This window comes from Physeter macrocephalus, chromosome 2 (assembly GCF_002837175.3).
Source record: "Physeter macrocephalus isolate SW-GA chromosome 2, ASM283717v5, whole genome shotgun sequence".
Classification (NCBI taxonomy): Eukaryota; Metazoa; Chordata; class Mammalia; order Artiodactyla; family Physeteridae; genus Physeter; species Physeter macrocephalus.
Window position 1 is genome coordinate 22,841,117 of NC_041215.1, and position 13,920 is coordinate 22,855,036.

General features: G+C 61.2%; 2 protein-coding genes across 3 annotated transcripts in view; one reads left to right on the forward strand and one right to left on the reverse strand.

Moving 5' to 3' along the window:
* Positions 1 to 5,095: 5,095 nt before the first annotated feature.
* REEP6 (receptor accessory protein 6) lies at positions 5,096 to 10,312 on the reverse strand. 2 transcript variants are annotated; one of them, XM_007120465.2, is made up of 5 exons: positions 9,961 to 10,312; positions 7,084 to 7,177; positions 6,864 to 7,002; positions 6,454 to 6,622; positions 5,096 to 5,894 (listed from the first exon to the last, which is right to left on the reverse strand). In XM_007120465.2, exons 1-5 carry the CDS (start codon positions 10,073 to 10,075, stop codon positions 5,857 to 5,859), a joined length of 555 nt encoding a protein of 184 aa, XP_007120527.1. In that variant the 5' UTR covers positions 10,076 to 10,312; the 3' UTR covers positions 5,096 to 5,856. The 2 variants fall into 2 exon arrangements, with proteins under 2 accessions (XP_007120527.1, XP_028356699.1); XM_028500898.2 differs by lacking the exon at positions 5,096 to 5,894 and having other exon boundaries at positions 6,244 to 6,622; positions 9,961 to 10,169.
* A 633-nt stretch (positions 10,313 to 10,945) lies between these two features.
* The window catches only part of PCSK4 (proprotein convertase subtilisin/kexin type 4), a 4,296-nt gene continuing 1,321 nt past the window's right edge, over positions 10,946 to 13,920 (forward strand). Inside the window, exons 1-7 of the mRNA XM_028496673.1 lie at positions 10,946 to 11,140; positions 11,422 to 11,526; positions 12,901 to 12,993; positions 13,067 to 13,195; positions 13,273 to 13,349; positions 13,446 to 13,534; positions 13,709 to 13,881. Of these exons, the coding sequence (XP_028352474.1) occupies positions 10,946 to 11,140; positions 11,422 to 11,526; positions 12,901 to 12,993; positions 13,067 to 13,195; positions 13,273 to 13,349; positions 13,446 to 13,534; positions 13,709 to 13,881 (861 nt within the window). The remainder of the gene's footprint in view (positions 11,141 to 11,421; positions 11,527 to 12,900; positions 12,994 to 13,066; positions 13,196 to 13,272; positions 13,350 to 13,445; positions 13,535 to 13,708; positions 13,882 to 13,920) is intronic.

Consider the following 13,920-nt stretch of genomic DNA (forward strand, 5'->3'; position numbering starts at 1 on the left):
TGTGGCCTCTCCCGTTGCGGAGCACAGGCTTTGGACGCGCAGGCTCAGCGGCCATGGCTCACGGGCCCAGCCGCTCCGCGACATGTGGGATCCTCCCGGACCGGGGCACGAACCCGCGTCCCCTGCATTGGCAGGCGGACTCTCAACCACTGCGCCACCAGGGAAGCCCCCAAAGAGTATTTATTGAGCACCTACTGTATGCCTGGGACCCAGCAGCGCCTGGGGCGTCCCCGGCCTGGCCCTGTCTTCTGTAACAAGTGCTGAAGCGGGAGGATCTCCCGAACGCCCCCTCCCGCGGGGCAGAGTGGGGCGCAGTTCTGGAGGGAGGCGTGGGGTCTGGGCGCCCCCTGGTGGCAGGACGGGGGGAGAAGGAATTCAGCGTTTCGCGTGTTATCTGCAGCCCCCAAGGGCTTCACGTCCCCGATGGCCCCAGATGGTCCCCTCTGCCTCACTGCAGTGTGGGAGTGTGTTCAGTGTCTGGAAATGGGAGCCTCCGGCCTCTTCCCGGAGCTCTGTGGGGCAACCCTGCCATCTACTCCCCAACCAGCGGGACCGGTTTGCAGGGGTGAGGTTCCTGCCGGGGCAGAGGCCAATGCAGGGCCCACTCTAGCAGACAGGATGGCCTGTGGCCACTGGAGCCACGATTTCCCGCATGCCGTCCTCCGAGCGGCAACATTGTTTCCGGTAATGGTCATGTAACAAACAATCAATGGAACCATTTAAAGAGAGAAGAAAACATTGCAGTTTTAAAGATACTCAAAATCAGCAACCCACTTGAAGGTGGAACTAGCATTTGCACTTACTCGCCCTGCAAAAATTCCACGCTGCTTTGATGCTTTACTTTTAAACACGAATAAAAACTCCAGGTGCAACAATGGAAACGGAGAGTCTCAAGATCTGTATCTTTGTGTCTTTACGATCCCTGGCTCTCGGGTTTTATTATTTACTGTGTCCCTGTAGGAACACGCAGGGCCCATTTGGTTTAGAGACTGGATTGCTGCCCGAAGAGACCGCAGGTGATTACAGACCGAACTGCCTCTCGAGGGAACACTCACAGCTGAGTCCTCAAGGGTCCAGAACTGGGAATTCTCCAAATGGACTTCCCGCAGGAGGCGATGTTTATTAAAGGATAAGGAATGAAAACGGGCAAGCTTGAAACTTGTGTCTATGTTAATAAAACAATAGTAATCACGATAGTTCTTTCATCAACCCCACAAAATATTGTATTCAACAACCTTGTGGAGTACCAGCTCTGGGGGGTGCGATGCTTTTCTTACTGTTTTGAATTCTCTGCAGACAGCACCCCTCTGTTGTCTGCGCTTCTCTCTCACCGACCCTGTACCAGCTGGCTCACCCACAGAAGGACATGAGTCCGGTTGAAGGGCTGCTGAAAACCCCTGGACTGTCTCACACCCTGAGGGTTAGTTGAGGGTTACAATGGCTTGATCACCCGGGAAAACAGTTTGGCTGTTTCTGCTACAGCTGAACGCACACCCGTGTACAAGGTTGAATAATCATGTCCACGCCCTAACCCCTGGAACCCGTGAACAGAACTTTATTTGGAAAACGGATTTTTGAGGATGTAATTAAGAGTCTCAAGAAGATCATTCTGGAGTATCCAGATGGATGCTAAATCCAGTGACAAGTGCCTTGTAAGAGACACACAGAGGAGAGACAGAAGACACCCGTGTGAAGACAGAGGCAGAGATCGGAGGGATGCGGCCACAAGCCCAGGGATGCCTGGGGCTCCCAGAAGCTGGAAGAGGCAGGAAGGACCCTCTCCTGGAGCCTCCAGAGGGAGCACAGCCCTGTGACACCTTTATCTTGAACTTCTGGCCTCTGGATGGTGAAAGGAAAAATTCCTGTTGTCCCAAGCTACCCAGTTGGTGGTGACTGGTTACAGCAGCCCCAGGAGACTCAGAGGCTCACCCTACACCCTGCAGTCTCTGACAGGTATACGTCCAAGACAAATGAGAGCTCCGCTCACCAAAGGCTGCTTCTAGAATGTTCCTAGCAGCTTTAGTCACAATAGCCCCCCACTGGAAACAGCTCTAACACCCATCAGCAGCGGACTGAATAATTCTCTGGCCCTCACAGAATGACACGCGCTCTGCCAACGAAAAAGAATGATGAACCAATCATTCCCACAGCAGCGTGGTGAGTCTGAGTCAGACAGGAGGGGACAGAAGACACCGTGGACACGACACAAGTGACCTTCAAGGCCAGAGGCAATGGAGGCAGGATTGGGGTTACCTTGGGGGGGAAGTGACTGGGAGGGGCCGGCCCTGTTGTGATACTTGCCCCCGAGTCCCGGGTTACACTTTTCTGCACATTTAAATTAAAACCAAAAGAAATCTGAGGGGCTAAGTAAACGTCACTGCTTCCACCTGGGGAGACAGGTGTGTGTCCGCTCACCTGTGCTCCCAGGTGACCTGACCCGGGGGGGCGGGGCCCAAGGACAAACTTCAAGGGGCACAGGGGGCGGGGCAAGGCCCCGTCTCCTGCCCTGGACCCAGGCCACACCACCTACTTCAAACACCCGGGCCAGCGATAAGCAGATTAAGGGATCACTGTCCCCAGAGCCCAAGTGGACTTCTCAGCAGGGCGGGGGCTCATTAATAATTATCCTCGATCCCTTCCTCCCAACAAATCCAACATCCTCAAATAAAAGCCAAAGTCCTCACCACACCTTGCAGGCAGGCACCTCTGTGGTCCACCCCCCAGACCCAACTCCTCTCTTGCCCTGGCTCATGTGGCTCCAGCCACACCGGCCTGCCTGCTCTTCTTCTAACCCACCAGGCACAGTCCTGCCTCAGGGCCTTTGCACATCCTCTTGCCTGGACCACTCCTGCCCCCGTATTCACAAGACTTGAGCCCTCGCCTCCTTCATGTCTCTACTCAAGGGTCACTTCCAGGGACTTCCCTGGTGGCAGAGTGGTTATGAATCTGCCTGCCAATGCAGGGGACGCAGGTTCGATCCCTTACCCGCGAAGATCCCACATGCCGCGGAGCAGCTAAGCCCACACTCTCTGGAGCCCGGGCGCCGCAACGAAGACCCCGCGAGCCACAGCCAAGACCCGACGCAGCCAAATAGAGAAATACGTCACTTCCATAGAGAGGCCTTTCTCTGACCCTCCAACCCCTGTCCCTCCCCCCAACTCCTAGTCACATATTCCCCCATATTCTCTTCCTTCTGACCTGCTACCCATTTATCCTGTTGATTGTCACCTCCCCAAATCCTCAGGAATGGGGATTTTTGTCTCTCTGGGTCATGACTCTACCCTTGGAGCAAGGCCTGGCATACAGTAGGTGCTCAATATTTGTTGAGTGACTGATTGAATGAACTGGACCCCCTGCTCACCAGTAGCACTCGCTCTGTGCTTCTTCTTCCCTCGCTGGAGTTCTCAAGGATGAGGACACAGGGCTGCCAGGTTGGCAGCTGCATAGAGCTGCCTCCTTTTCAGGAAAACTGTCTGTGATGGATGGGATCACCAGCAGCTGGGGACAAGCTGGGCCGCTCAGTGGGGAGAGGGGTGACATGTCAAAGGATTGCAGCACTTGGCTGATGTGTTCGGGCAGGAATCAAAAGTGTCTCCAGATATGGCCCAATGGCCCTGGGACAGAATCCCCCCCTGTTGAGAACCACTGACTTATGGCCTTGAGAGCCACTGCCCTGTCAGGGTTCATGGTTTCTCCTCCTAACCCTCCCCTTGTGTGGGCACCAGAAGCTGTAACCAACCAGAATCTGGGAGAAGCAGAGCTCGGGTCGGGGGGCGGACAGTGATGGACGCTACAGTGTCCTCCCGGCTGTGGCTGCAGATGCCTCGCGGGAGATTTGTCTCTGGGTGACAGTAGCTGCCACTCGGAGATGCCCGTGGGGTTAAGGCCCCCTCCCCGGGGGGGTGGGCTGAAACCAGTGACTGACAGATGTGGAGGCACAAAACACAGGGCCCTGGGCTCCAGGGGGGCCGATTCCAGGTGCAGTACCGGCTCCAGAACCACCCCCCGACTGCTTCACTCAGCTCCCCCGACCCCCCAGCTTCCAACTCAGGCTGTGCTTCCGGGGACATGAAGTTGAACGGGGCAGTGGGGGGAGGGTGTTCTGGCTTTTCATATTCTGTTGGGTTGGATTTGCTATATTTTGCTTAGATGTTTTTGCGTCTACATCCACACGACAGGTGCATCACATTCCTTACTTGTTCTGTCTCTGCCTGTTTTTACAATCAGGGTTGTGCTGGCCTCACAAAGGAAAGCAACGGCAGGTCCTAGGAGGTCCTGTCCATGCCCACCGAGCTCCCGCCTCCCAGTTTCCATGAAGGCCAGGCTGACGTCCATGGCCAGCCTCCCGGGGCCTCTTTCCTGAAGGTTGCCTGGCCCTGGCCCCTGCGCTGCCTGCGGGGGCGCTGGCTGGAGTGAACGGCCACCCCTCCCCCCAGTGACCGGCAGGGTGGTGGATCCAGCCCCTCAGCACCTGGACAGGATAAGTCTCAGGTGTGCATTCAACATGGGAGGGAGAGCCACCTGCTGGCAGGTGTGCTGGGTTTAGCCACACCTGCTTTATTGGCTTCTTTCCCCTCCCACCTCAATCTTCTCCCTCGTGACTCTTCCTGGGATCCCTCCCACGTAAAGGACTTGTACTCAGATTCTTGCCCCGCCATCTGCTTCTAGAGGGAACGCAAGTGAGGTGGGGCTATTGCCTCTAGCTTGCCTGCCTGGAAGAGTTTTCACAATAAGGGGATTGTGGGGACTTCCCTGGCGGTCCAGTGGTTAAGGATCCGTGCTCCCACTGCAGGGGGCATGGGTTCGATCCCTGGGCAGGGAACTAAGATCCTGTGCGCCGCACGGCACAGCCAAAAAAAAAAAGAAGGGCATTGTGGTGAGTGGGCCTGAGAGCTACCCCAGGAGGGGAGAGAGAAAGTGTGAGGACAAGGATTGCCCGGGCTCATGTCCTTCTCAGCCACTTGGTGAGACCTCCATTCTGAGCCTCGGTTTTCTCATCTGTAAAGTGGGGCTGCCCAGCACCTGCCCCGGTTGGAGGAGACCCTGTGCCCAAGAAGCCCCGCCCCCTGGAGCCCAGCGGACAGACGGTGAGATAAGGCTGGTCCAGATGAGCTTTACTGAGCCCTCCCTAGCAGGCCAGGTGTTTCAGCCGCCAGCAGTGCTGCAGGTAGCGGAACCCGTGTCTGTGGTGGGGCCAGCTGCAGGTGGCCTCAGTGGTGGACTCCAAGGTGTGCTCCAAGGAGGACATGGATTGGCAGGAGGCGGGCAGCTTGGGCACCGAGGTGCTGCTGGTGGCTTTTGTTGTGGGCTGTTTCTGATGCCGTCTGCTGGACTTGGGGGCTGAGGCCCCTGGTCCATCGGGGGTCTTGTTGGGCGGCTGAGGGGGCATGGTGGTGCCACTGGGAGACCGCACAAGGGGGGGTCCCTGGCTGGAGGAGGTGCTGCGACGCTGCGCGGAGCCTGAGGACTGGCGGGCCGTCTGGGAAGGGCCTGAGGAAGTGATGGAGGGCCGGGCGCGCTGCTGGCCGTGGACCTGGGGCTGTCGGGGGGACTGGGACTGCCCGGGAGCCTGGGGCTGCCCTGGGGCCCGGGGCTGGGTGGAGGAGTTGGCTCGAGACCGAAGCCCACCCCGGAGCTTGCCGGGCAGCTGGGTGCCATTGCCAGAGCCAGTGGCGGGGGATTGAGGCTGAGAGTGGCCCAAGTTGGTGGAGCTCCTGAGGGCTGGCTTGCTTGGGGACGAGGGGCTGGTGGTGGGCTCCACTGGGGAGCCGGCTGGGGAATCCACGGAGGACTTGGAGTGTAACGCGTCCTCCAGCTGGCCGGCCGGCTTTTCTGCACAGGGCCTGGGCAGGGACTTCACCTGTTCTTCTGGAGCTGAGTCACGCTTGCTCTGGCTGTGGAGAGAGCACCCTGGGGGTGAGTGAGGCGGGCCTGGCTGTGTCCAGGGGCCCAAGGGCTGCGCTAAGCCGGTGGAGACCGGGACAGAGGCTGCTGAGGACTGCCGGGGGGCCAGCTTCACTTGAGCGGCCAGCGGCCGGCCTTGGCAGGGAGAGAGGCAGGTGCAGGCGCACGCACGCGCGCACACACGCACGCGCGCACACACGCACGCGCGCACACACGCACGCGCCCCTACCTCCCAGGGGCGGGCATTACGTACAGTCGGCTCCGAGGGCAGTGAGGGGCCCACTGCCACAGCCGCCGGGGTGATGAGAGCCCGGCTGCGGGCCAGGGCCTGCAGGACTGGTTCCGGAGAGCGAAGGAGAGAGAGGCGGACAGTGAGAGGGGAAGATTTAGCGAGCACCCCGCGGAGGTGGTCCAGACGCCAGACAGAGGCCAGTCAGAGTCAGGAGGACAGCAGGCAGGAATGAAGGTGAGTGGGGCAGGGGGAGCCGGGAGACAGACAGACAGACAGAGACCGGAGAGACAGACACCCCTCGCCCTGCGAGCACGCACTGTCCCTTGTTATTCCGGCTGCCACGTCCAGGGCCCGCCCGCTGAGGTCGCTTATGATGCTGTCCACGGCCTCGTGATGCTTCATGAACAGCGGACGTATGACGCGATGATACAGCATGTGAGCCCCGTTCCAGGGGCCGGGAACCATGCAGAACAACAGGAAGGCGCACTGCGGACACAGGGCAGGAGTTACACTCGGCCCCCGCTCTGTGCCTCGGGTTGCGGGGGGGTCTCCTCCATCAGACGCTGGGCTGGGGTGCACCTGGCCACACTCATCAGACACCTCTGTGGATGGGCCTGGCCTCCCCATCAGACACCCTTGGGGATGGGCCTGGCCTCCCCCGTCAGACACCCCGGGTACCCGCTCCTGGGAACCCCAGCCGCCACGGTGTGTCCCGAGTGGTGCCCACCTTGCCCACGTAGTAGAAAGGGAACCAGGACAGGAGTAGATCGCTGAAGAACTCGGCCAGCCCAAACAGGCCGTACACCACCCAGTAGGTGAGCCACACAGTGTCGTCGTCTTTGCTTGGGCTCTCGATAGCTTTGATCCTGGGGGAGGCGAGGCAGGGTCAGGGGCTGCTCAGAGCCCCAGACGCCCCCCCCAGCGCCCCCAAACCAGCGGGCACTCACGAAGCATATGCGGGGTATGCAAAGCCGATGAGATTGCACAGCAGAGACGCCCCGTGCCCGAACAGAAGATACAGGCTTAGCAGAGTGGCGGCTCCTGCGGAGAGAGGGGGCTGGGTGTGGGCTGCACGTGCTGAGCCCAGTCTCCAGAGCCCCCTTGGCCTGGCCCATGCAGCCTGCATCCATCACTCCTCCCAGAAGCCTCGGCGGCCGCTCTAGGAGAGGTTATTGCCCTGCAGCACCTGGGCAACCCTCATCGTGGCCCTGAACCCCACTAACATGTCAGTCTCCGCCACGGGACTGTGAGCTCCCCAAGGGCAGGCTGGCACCTCAGGACTGGTCTGTACCGAGTGGCTGCTCCGTGTTTGTTGAATGAATATGTGATCTCTGCAATTATAACCACCTCACTCTGGGTCCTATAGGAGGGACTGAGCACAAGAGGCTAGAGTTTGAATATAAGTAAATGGGAGAAAAACCAAGACATGATTCCTGGACAGCGGAGAAAGGCAACAATTTCTAACTTTTTTCTTAGTCCAGGGTCTCTTCCCCTCACCACTGCCGACTCTGGGGCGGGGGGAACCACCCTGGGCACTGCGTCTGGGGTGTGGGGCAGCATCCCTGGAACCCACCCACTTGATGCCAGGAGCCCCCCACAGTCGTGACCATCAGATGTCCCCAGACATCGCCCGGTGTCTCCTGGGGGCTGCACAGCCCCCTCTGAGAGCCCTTGTCTTAGTGGGAGGATGCAAAGCACCGTATTGAGAGTCCCCCTGACTGAGGAGAGCTCTCACCCACTACAAGACACCTAGCAAGTGTCTCTCTGCTTGCAGCCTCAGTTTCCCCAACTGTCAGTGGGGCGGGTAGTGGCCCTGTCTCCTAGGGCTGCTGTGGGGTTAGCTAAACAAGACTCAGTAGAAGGGACCCCGCCCTACACGTCTAGGGAACCCCTTCCGGGGGCCCAAGCACACTCCCAGCAATGAGGGCTCAGAGGAGAACGGTGTGGGGGATGGGGGCCGGGAGCGTTAGCCACTCTGAAATCGTAATGGTCGCTGCTGCATTTATGAAGCACTTCTTGTGTGCAGGTCTCTGTCCCGCCCTGCTCTGTCTCATTCAACAGCCAGGATGAAACAGAAGCTGGGGGTGGGGGTGGCGGAAGAGGCTCATGCTCGATCACTCGGGGAGCCTCTGGCTCCTGGGAGCATTTACAGCCTCTTCCCCCACCTCCAGGCTGTTATCTGCAGAGAGAGACAGAGGCCACTAGTGGACCAAAGGGCAGAGTCCCCTCCACCCTCCCCTCCACATGCATTAGCCTTTATCCCGGGGGTCTGGGGTCAGGAGAGGGAGGGAAATCCCCAGCTGGCCCTAGGAGGCCTGGTCATTGCTTCTTCTGGGTTTCCTCCTCGGTTACCTTGGAGGGGGTATTTTGTCCGTCTCAGGCCGGTAGGGCCCAAGGGTTCCAACATCTGGGAGAGGGGGTGGGGGAAAGGGCACCTCTTCCCTGGCGATTGCTGCTAGTTGGGGAGAAGTAGCTCTCTCAGAGCCCCTCTCCGCTCAATCCCTATTCCTGCAGCCTCAGCAAAGGGAGGATGACCTTGGACATGGGCGGGGACAGTCCAATCAGCAGCAGATGGGGCGGGGGTGGGGTGTGGGTGGATGCTCCAGACAGGGCAGACAGCAGGGGCAGCCTCCCACTCCAGGCCTCAGTTTCCTCCCTGTGACCCCCCCAGCCTACCCAGCAGGCCCCTCCCAACAGGCCCCTCCCCTGTGTTCTATGACCTAAATTCCCCGCCCACTGGTCTCAGGGATGTTGAAAACCAGGCAGGAGGTCAAGGGCTTGCTCCCAGGGGCAGGTCCCTGGCTGACCCGACACAGATTGGGCACCAGGAACCTGGGGGGACAGGTTTTGGACCTTCCTGGGGCTGTCTGGCATGGGAATCCCCCAGCTGGCAGGGAAATGGGAGGAAAGTGGACTCCAAGGATCTGTACACAGATGCTCAAAACACGTGGCATGTCCTCAGCCAGAGCTGCCCCCCAGTGTCCGGACAAAGTGTCCTGTGATTCATTCCAGGGGGGCTTCCTGGAAGAGGTGGCAGAGGGCAGTAGGGTCTGAAGCACCAAAAAAGAGGGGAGGCACTTAAGGGACACTTACTGGACAGTTTCAGGGGGTGGCAGGGGCCACCCAAGGTCATTGAGGAAGAAAGGCAGAGGAGGGACTGGAATGGAAGTGACAGTTGGGGTGGCTGGACCTCCCTCTCCGTGGGCCCCATCCAACCTTTCTGCAACCCCACCACAGCAGTCAAACAACCCAATTCCGGACAGGGGAGGGGAGAGGGCAGGCCAAGGGCGGGGGTAGGGGGTGATATTAGCAGGAAAACAACCTGAGGGGAGGTGGGCGTGATCCTTCCCCTCCACGTCTGGAGCATCCCCTGGGAAAACGGGAAGATCTCTACACTTGCTTCCTTGCTGGAGTCCATCCGGGAAGAGGGTGGCAAGACTGGCAGGGCACTGGCTGCCTACCTGCCCCGTCCTCCCCCGGGGCCAGCAGGACAACTGGAAGAACCGGACTTCTGCCTGGCGGGCACCCATGGCCCGGAGGGAGGGGGCAGAGGACAGCTGCGGGGCCGAGAGAGAGGGTGGTCCTCGACCGAGGTCGCACAGCGGGGGCGGGGAGGGGCTGCGGGTAGACACAGGTCCCGGTCCACGACCCCTCCCCAGGATCTCAGTCTCCTCCCTGAATTGTGGGCGCACCCCGCCGCCTGAGCTGGACCCCGCGGCCGGAGCTGGCCGGAGGGTGCAGGTCCGAGGCCCCGGTGGCCCAGGGCCTCAGTGTGCCCGTCGGAGAAATGGGGAGGCGGCCCCGAGAGCCCCCCGACGGCTCACCCGCGGCCAAGTACCGCTTGTCGACACCGGTCTTGGCTTCGAGCGCCCCTAGCGCTTCGGTGGCCAAATTCCTCTGTTCCAGAAAGCGCTCGAAGCGCTGGCGCAGGCCATCCATGGCACCGGCGGGCCCGGGGCTGGCAGCTTGAACTTGACCGCCACCCCGCGAACCTGCCGTAGAGCGTGCGGGCTGCCTTCCCTCTTCGCGAGCCGCACCGCCGGACCCCGGGGCCACCCTCCGCCCCCGGGCCGGTCTCCGCCCCCGGGCTGTTTTCCACCTCCTGTCCCCCGCTCTGGCCAATGGGAGGGCAGGGAGGACAAAGGAGGTGGGGCCTGCCCCGTCTCCTCCTCCGCATTGCCCCAGGGCCGGCCGCGGCCGCCGCAGCCGCGACTTTGAAGTAAGGGGGCGGGGTGCGGGGGCTGAGGGCGCCGATTGGCCCAGCGGGAGCGGGGCGTAGCTGATTGGAGGGGCGGGGTCATGGGGATTATTGGCTGAGCAGTTGTGGGTGGAGCTGGGTGAGGAGAGAAGAGTGCTAGGGAGGAGGAGCTGGTGGGAGGGGCAACTGAGGAGGTGGGACTTATTCGAAAGAGCAATTCTCGTTGGACCGGGGAGGAGGCAAGGCTTATTCTAGGGGGAGGGGGGGTGTATAGGATAGTGGGCGGGGCAAATAAGAGGCGGAGTCAATTATAGCAACAGTGAACCCTCACCTCTGGGTCAGAAGAATTGGGGAATCATTGTACAAATGGGGAGACTGAGGCTCTAGAGGGTTCGAGTCTGAGGAAGAACAGGGTGGGCATGTCTCTCCCCCACCCTGCTGTCAGATCTTCGCGCCCATCAAGTTGGAGAGCTGCAAGGCCCCCTGGGAATTGAAGGCTTTCAGGGGTTGCTATGGCGCCGGGGGCGGGGCGGGCGCTTGGGCCATCTCGGCGGTTTGGCCAGGAGGAGGGGCTTTTCTGAGGCCCCGCCGCAGTCCCCGCCCCTGCCGGCATGCGGCCCGCCCGGAGTGCGCTCAGGCTGCGCCTGACCTTGGCCTTGGGCCTGGCACTCGTTGGCTCCATGGCTGTGGGTTGGGCCTCACCCCGGCCTCCCATCTATGTCAGCAGCTGGGCCGTACGGGTGTCCCAGGGTTACCAGGAAATCGAGCGCCTGGCGCGCAAATTCGGCTTCGTCAACCTGGGGCCGGTGGGTGGGACCCGGACTGACGGGAGGGGGCGGGGGCTGGACGACCCCAGACCCCGGCAGATGAGAGGGTCCCTCGCTAGGTTCCCCAGATATCAAGGACCCCCCAACTCACTACTGCCTAGACCATCTCCAGATCCTGGGACCCTCAGAGGGCATCTGAAGCTCCCACCTGGGCACCTGGTTGGGGGAAACGTAAGGAAGGGGCGCTGGCCCCTGTCCTGGGAGGGGCTCCATCAGGGGAACCAGGTCCCAGCCATGCAGCTGCTCCCCTTTATTCCCAGATCTTCCCTGATGGGCAGTATTTCCATCTGCGGCACCGGGGCGTGGTCCAGCAGTCCCTGACCCCACACTGGGGCCACCGCCTGCGCCTGAAGAAAGACCCCAAGGTGAGCCTGGCCTTGAGGCTGCCCCCTGAGGGATGTCAGTACCTCTCGTTATTCTTGTAATTGTAATAAATGTCTGTGTGACCTTCGGCAAGTCACCAGCTCTCTCTGAGTCTTGGTGTCCATTTGGCCCCCTAGTCTATACAGTGGGGAGCCAAATGGGGAAGATCTGTGCACAGCACTCACCCCAGGGCAGGTGCACTGTCAGCAATTTCTTGTCACCTCCCCTTCCCTCCTCTATCTCACCCTGAAAGATCAAAGTTCCCAGGTACCCCATAAAGAGACTGGGCTGGGGGAGGGGGGGCTGACTGGCAAGGAGGCAAGAAGCATGACAGCTGGAAACCCCACCAGGAGCACTGGGACAGAGGGAAGTGGTTGGTTCGAGACGTGGTTTGCAGGACAGAGGCCAGGGCTTGCTGATGGATTGGATATGTGGGACAGAGAGAAATCAGGATCTGGAGCTGAGCAAACGGGGAGAAGATGGCTCTGATTGCTGAGATGGGGACGTGGGAACATGAACCAGGTTGGGCGGGTATTGGGAGCAGAACAAGGAAAAGGGGGAAAGGGCAAAGGTCTGAGAAAGGGCGGCCTGGGGCAGGCAGAAGGGCATGTGCAAAGGCCCTGGGGTGAGGCAGCCACTGTGGCTGCAGCAGAGGAAGGCTGCTGGGGGCCAGACAGGCAGGGGGCCTTGTGGGCTTTGGAGAGGTGGTGTTCAGGTACGGGTTTCACAGAGAGGGTTCCACAGAGAGTAATGCTGCAGTGTGCCAAGAATGGGTTGTAGAGAGGCAGCAGGGCAGGGCTGCTGGGGGACAAGGGAGGAGGTGGGTGTGGCCATACAGGGGTGTCCTGCACCAGGGAGGGTGCGGTCGAGAGAAGTGAACACTGCAAGGGGATATGGGCATGTCTTGGGGAGAGGGATTCTAGAACAGGGATGGGGACGGGGGCAGGGTTGGGACCCCAGGAGCTGCAGCCACCCTGAATAGCAGCCACCACATGTCTGTGGGCCACAGGGGATGGGTGCTCAGAGGGCTTCAGTCCCCTCCGGAGGCAGAGCCCCAGGCACACGGGGACCCCCCAAGAGCAGCCCCAGCAAACACGGGGTCCCTGGCCCCATCACACACCATGTGGGCCCCAGGACAAGTAGGTGACAGCCCAGACACACTAAGCCTCAGCCCCACACCGCTGCCCCTTGGCAGATCCAGGGAAGAGGCCGACGCCAGACCCTGGAAGCAGATTTGGGTCCTTTGACCAGGAAATGGTGGAAGGGCTGAGGGGCAGGGCCCTCTAAAGCAGCCTGGTGTGAGGGCAGGAAGCTGGGAGGAGGGTGGGCTGCTCGTGGGTCCAGCCCCTCCCATGGTGTGGTCTCCCCGCCCACAGGTGCAGTGGTTCCAGCAGCAGACGATGCAGCGGCGGGTGAAACGTTCCTTGGTGGTGCCCACGGACCCCTGGTTCTCCAAGCAGTGGTACATGGTGAGCTGGCTGGGCTAGGCGGCGGGGCCAGGCCAGGCCAGAGCCCCACTGACCCCGGCCCTGCCTTGCACAGAACAAGGAGGTGCAGCCGGACCTGAACATCCTGCAGGTCTGGAGCCAGGGGCTGTCTGGCCAGGGCATCGTGGTCTCTGTCCTGGACGACGGCATCGAGAAGGACCACCCAGACCTCTGGGCCAACTATGTGAGCCTGTGGGGCTGGGGCGGGGGCTGCCCCAGGTCCCACGGCTGGTCGCAGCCCCTCATGTCTCCACCCTCCAGGACCCCCTAGCCAGCTACGACTTCAATGACTACGACCCGGACCCCCAGCCGCGATACACACCCAGCGATGAGAACCGGTGAGCCCGGCATCCCACAGGGCATGGGGGCAGCCCCCGCTACCCTACGAGGGGCCAAGGGGCTGTGACGGGCACCTGTCTCTGCCCTGGCGCCAGGCATGGGACCCGCTGTGCCGGGGAAGTGGCAGCGACGGCAAACAACAGGTTCTGTGGTGCTGGCGTCGCCTACAATGCCCGAATCGGAGGTACTCAGGCCAGGAGGGTGGCGGGGCGCCTTTCGGCCCCACACTAGCCACTGGGCCTTGTCAGGGCCCCCGGCTCAGGGTCGGGGAGAGCTGAACCCCCCACAGACACCTCCACCCCCAGGGCGGGGAGAGTGCGGGGCGCAGGCGGGGTGTTCACCGAGACCACCTGTGCAGGGGTGCGCATGCTGGACGGCACCATCACCGACGTGATCGAGGCCCAGTCGCTGAGCCTGCAGCCGCAGCACATCCACATCTACAGCGCCAGCTGGGGCCCCGAGGACGACGGCCGCACAGTGGACGGCCCGGGCATCCTCACCCAAGAGGCCTTCAGGCGCGGCGTGACCAAGGTGAGCTGGTATGGGGCACGGAGAGCCCGGGCCAGCATG